Below are 5,045 nucleotides of genomic sequence, written 5' to 3'. Positions count from 1 at the left end.
ATATATATATATATATATATATATATATATATAAATTTATATTATTTTTCCTAGTTCTATTGTGGAGTGAAAGGTATAGACTATAAGGGTGAAAAGTGATCTCTTGAGACCATTTTTTTTGTCCTTCAGGTTAGAGGGAACATTTCAGATCTCAGTGTTTCACCACATAGGAGTCAGCGATTGTTTCTTCCTGAGCCATTGTTCACTGTCCTTTTTAAAAAAATGTGTCCCTCAGATACTTGTTTCCCTTTAGTTTCCACAACTAAAAAATTCCCATTCCAAGTCAACTAAAGATGTTTCCTTTGTTTCAAATGTTTCTATATAGTTATGAAGAAGCCAAGACTACATTGACCAAAACCAAAGTATTGGCCCCAGCATACTTTATCCTGGGAGGCAACAAGTCTGGGGAGGGTTGTGTGATTACACGAGACAGAGAACAGTCTTTGGATATATATGAGTAAGTACATTTGTTAAAGCAAAATAAGCAGACAGTAAAGCATAGACTGACGTGTGTACAGGTTTAAGGCATGAAACCTCGGAGGAATCTCTCTTTTTGTATCTAGACTCGACCCCAAGCAAGGTATATGGTATGTGGTACAAACAAATTATGATCGTTGGAAAAATCCCTTCTTCCTTGATAATCGCAGAACACCTGCAAAGATGTGTCTAAACCAGACAACCCAAGAGGTACGTTCACAGTGTCATATACAGAAAGAAATGGTGACTATTAACGGTTATCTCCATTCTGGCATTTTTCTTTGGCCTTTGAAGAATTTATAAACCTCCCATTAGTCATTGTCTCTGGACAGTCCCAACTGAGTTTCTGTTTTGTTTTTAATGTAAAGAGCAAAATTTTGCCGTACTTTTTCGTTTCTTAGTTAATGCTGGACACCACTCTGTGGAGTTGAATGGCAAGGATTCAAGAGGGGAGGAAGAGAAAGAAAGAAAATGTGATATATTAGAATCATCACCTGTAACAGTGACCCCAAGGGAAATTCTTTTCTGAGGGAGGGGGGAGGTTGATTGAAGAATGTCTTGGTCTAATGACCCACTTGTGTGGATAAGGCTGCCAACATCTGTATTTAATGTACTGAAAACAACTATTTTTTGTGTTTTAGAATATCTCATTTGCAACCATGTACGATGTCCTGTCAACAAAACCTGTCCTCAACAAGGTATTTTTTTAAATAATTAATTAATTAATTAATTTGCTTTTAGGAAAAGAATTTGATCCCATGTTTTATCTTTCCCTGTTGTCTTGGATTAATCAGAGCTAGAATCCCAAGTCATGTTCAGCTTAAGGCTGCTTTTTAAAATGTTTTTTTGTGACCAAAACCGTAACTCTTGCAATGTGACAAAGAAGTTGGTCACTGCAGCTTGATAACGCAGTTTGGTCAGAGTGTTGTTTCCAGCTTTACTTACATGGCATTTGGACTGAGTCTAGCATGTCAGTCTTGACTTCTCCATCTGTGGGGAACCGAATGTTGTATGCTGCACCTGATACTTGACAAAATCTGAAGTATGTTTTCAGACAGCTTGCTTTCGTAGTGGATTAGGGTTTCTCTTAAACATTACTACAGCCTTTTATCTTATCCCTACTCTATAGCTAAAATATGCAAAAGTGTCCTAATCATCCAATTTGCCAGTAGCCAGTAGCCCCTTCTTGTGTATTTCTGATTCCTCTGATTTTCCCCATTTGTTCCTTCTCTTCTTTTCCTTGGTCCTTTTCCTAAACCCTCCCTGAAACCAGTGTGCCTCCGTCACCTCTGCCAGAACAAACTGTCCTGTTCATTAGCATGTGACTGAGAACCTGGCCCTGAGGGAAGCCTTCCTGATGCCCACCGACCCCGCCGTACTTCTCATTGTGCCCACACCATCTTCGTGTGAGCTCACGGTTGGGTTACTTACACATTCTGTGTGAGCTCACGGGTTACTTACACATTCTGTGTGAGCTGGGTGTGCACCTTCTGCGTGTCTGCAGTTTCCCTCACTGCGTGAGAAATGCTCTCAGGATAAGGATAGCCAAAGCTAAACTGTCTGTACTCCATGGTACACCATTCATCTTTGTAAATTATGCGTTGAGGAGGGTTAAGTGAGTCTTAAAGCTTTGGTGGTGGAGCAGTGTACTGCTCAGAATTAAGACCTTGTAAAGAACTGAAGATTCTCTCCCATGCCTGTTTATATCATGACCTGTTTTAGTTGTTATTGACTTATTAATTTTTTGGATCTTTATATTATATGATACTTATTTTGTATCTTTTCACATATATATTATATATTAATTATTTAATGTTAGGAAACTTCATAAGCAGTTCCACAAGAAATGCTAATATGAGGCAGGTCATCTTAGAATTGAAAACATCCTCAAAGTAAAAATAACTTTTCTTTCAGCTGACGGTATACACAGCCTTGATAGACGTTACCAAAGGTCAATTTGAAACATACCTGCGGGACTGCCCAGACCCCTGTATAGGTTGGTGAGCACACACCTGGCCTATAGGATGCGCCCGGTATGACATCAAGATGGGAGCTCACATGGGACTGAGTACAGCCATCTGATCTCCTTCCAAAGACTGAGACTGAGGGCGGGTTCTCTTTGAGGTGTGAGCTTGTCCTGCTTGGTATGTTTACAATTCACAGGCTGTTTTTGCCATCATGGTTGATTTTTCTTATGTACAAGTAACTCCTTTTAGTGAAGTACAGCAATCATCCAGAATTTACTGTGGTTCCTTTCAGTCTGATTCATTTGGGGATGGGGATGGGTAATTAAAACTATTGCAGGACCCACACCCATGGAATAAAGCAAGATTTCTCTGTGAGCACAGAATCCTGTACATCTGTGTAATAGTTAAATAGTCCACATTATTCAGTTTTTCACTTTTATCTACATATTTGTATGTTTTTGTCTTTTCTTCCTGGCTCTTACTATTAAAATTAATATACCATTGTTTTTGCTGTCTGTGACAGCAGTGTATTTCACTAATTTTGATTGGAGGGGGATGAGACAGGCATTCAGCTGTATGTTTCTCTTCATGGGCAGCACATGGGCTTTCGACTCTGAATAGAAGTATTTTCTGGGGTTCTTGAAAGTAACCGGTATGCAAGGCAGTCTTTCATACTCAGCATTGAAGTGTTTGCTTTTTCATAATTAACCTACCACCCACTGACCCCAGGAAGTTATTAAATAAATTTCAAAAACAATCCCGGGTTCTATGAATCAATAATAAATAAGCAGGTCAAAGACTAGTGGAAAATGGGAGGTGAACTGTTAAACTCTCGTAAGTATCATTCATTTAATAAATAGATTTTTAGTTCTTCCTCTGATCAATATGTATCTTTTTAACTAAGTATAGTTACTAAAAATGTTTTTCAGAAATCTATGAGAAGTGCTGATAGGACTTGTTAACCTTTCAGACCTTCACAGTTTTGAAACGTATGACAGTTGGGCAAGACTGTAGCTACTCCATTTCTGTATAATGTCAGCTGTATTCGTGACATTCAGTAAACAGTCGTCGGAAGAAGTGTCAGTCAGCAGTCATGTGGGCTGAGTGTGCACCTCACGTGTTGGTTTGAGGGTGGGGTTATGGAGAAATCCGAGCTGAATATATTTGAATTAACATTACAAGGGTTATGGAAGTGGGTTATTCAACTTAAGACTAAATGGTCACAGTCTTACATGACTAACCCTAACTCAGTGGTATCAACCGAGTGTGTGTGTGTCCAGAGGCAGCTTCTCCCCCTGACAGGTGGTGCGACTGCAGTGATGCTAGTATTATCTTAGTGAAGTAAGGAGAATTACAAGAGGATTTGTGTTGAAAACAAGATTCGATTAATTTTTTAAAAAATCTTTTGTAATGTACACGTTTCATAACTTTTTAATAGAAAATGTCATGAATTTTTCATGAAGTCCCTTGTCCCCTCCAGTTTACCTCACGGTGACTTAAAACATTGTCATTTTCTGTGTGCGCCATGGCATGTGAAAAGGTTGGAAAGCACCATCACAGAGCTCTGGGTGGAAAGTGAACCCAGAGGCCTTTCATCGCAGCTGCGTGCCCTGGGACAAGCCACCAAGCCTTCCTACACCCTCAGGTCTGCCTTTGTCAAGTGAGGGTTTAACCCCAGTTTCCTCCAGGGTTTTCTTTTAGCTTTATGAATCCAGATTTAAACTGCATCTCAGGTTAGGAGGTAGTTAGGTAGCAGCCGACCGCCAGGTGCTGTTGGAGACGTCAGAACCGTTGTAGTTTTCCTTATTCACAAACATGCATGGGTGAATCTAATCAAAAGTTTTCTTAATAAGTATTTCAAAATAATGATGACACATTAATTTGCAGAAAGCATGTGCATTGTTAAAGCAGTCATGGGCAGCTAGCTCAGATGCCTCCAGATAGCCTGTCAGTTGGAAGTGGACATTATTTTTATACACAGATAACATCTGTATAATACATATGTATATCTTACACACTGACAGTAAATTTATTTAATTTTGAAAACATGTAGCACCTGAGTTCAATGCCAACCCTATTTCAGTCTCAGGAAAACATAATCAATTCAAGTTATGCTCTACAGTAGCCCACTGGGCTAAACAAACAATTTCAACTCCCACATACAGATATGAGACTGGAGTGAGAGCATTATTTCAAAATATGATAAGAGATGGGTATTCTAACACGTCAACTTGCAAGACCATGCATGCCCAGGTGTGTGTGGGTGAGTGAAATCTCACTGCTCCCAGGAGCAATGACCAAGGAGAAAAAACTTGATGTTAATAACAGTTTCTGTTCTTCACATACTCAGGTACAATGAACCATTATCGCCAAATGGAATAAGTAAGACTTTCCATTTTAGTTACTGAAAATAAATATTTCCTTGTGTACCTAACACCTAATGATTGGCTTGCCTTGTCATTATCAGTAGAGAATTAAGTTTAGCGTCTTGACTGTTAGTTTACAGTTGCTAGATGGAATAAGGGAATCTATAACAAATCAGTATGTACTGAACAATACCGTTGTCTTAGAAGCCAGGTAAAAATTTATCATTTTCACGTT

The 5,045-nt window shown here is 39.0% G+C and overlaps 1 protein-coding gene across 1 annotated transcript in view; it reads left to right on the top strand.

The window, feature by feature from the left end:
• ASAH1 (N-acylsphingosine amidohydrolase 1) overlaps positions 1 to 2,949 on the top strand; it is a 47,075-nt gene extending 44,126 nt beyond the window's left edge. The window contains exons 11-14 of the mRNA XM_007468488.1: positions 326 to 457; positions 564 to 687; positions 1,119 to 1,175; positions 2,392 to 2,949. Of these exons, the coding sequence (XP_007468550.1) occupies positions 326 to 457; positions 564 to 687; positions 1,119 to 1,175; positions 2,392 to 2,481 (403 nt within the window). The 3' untranslated portion in view covers positions 2,482 to 2,949. The remainder of the gene's footprint in view (positions 1 to 325; positions 458 to 563; positions 688 to 1,118; positions 1,176 to 2,391) is intronic.
• The last annotated feature ends 2,096 nt before the right edge of the window (positions 2,950 to 5,045 follow it).

Source organism: Lipotes vexillifer, unplaced genomic scaffold (genome assembly GCF_000442215.2).
Source record: "Lipotes vexillifer unplaced genomic scaffold, Lipotes_vexillifer_v1.1 scaffold1053, whole genome shotgun sequence".
Taxonomy (NCBI): Eukaryota; Metazoa; Chordata; class Mammalia; order Artiodactyla; family Lipotidae; genus Lipotes; species Lipotes vexillifer.
This window is presented reverse-complemented; position numbering and strand designations above follow the sequence as displayed.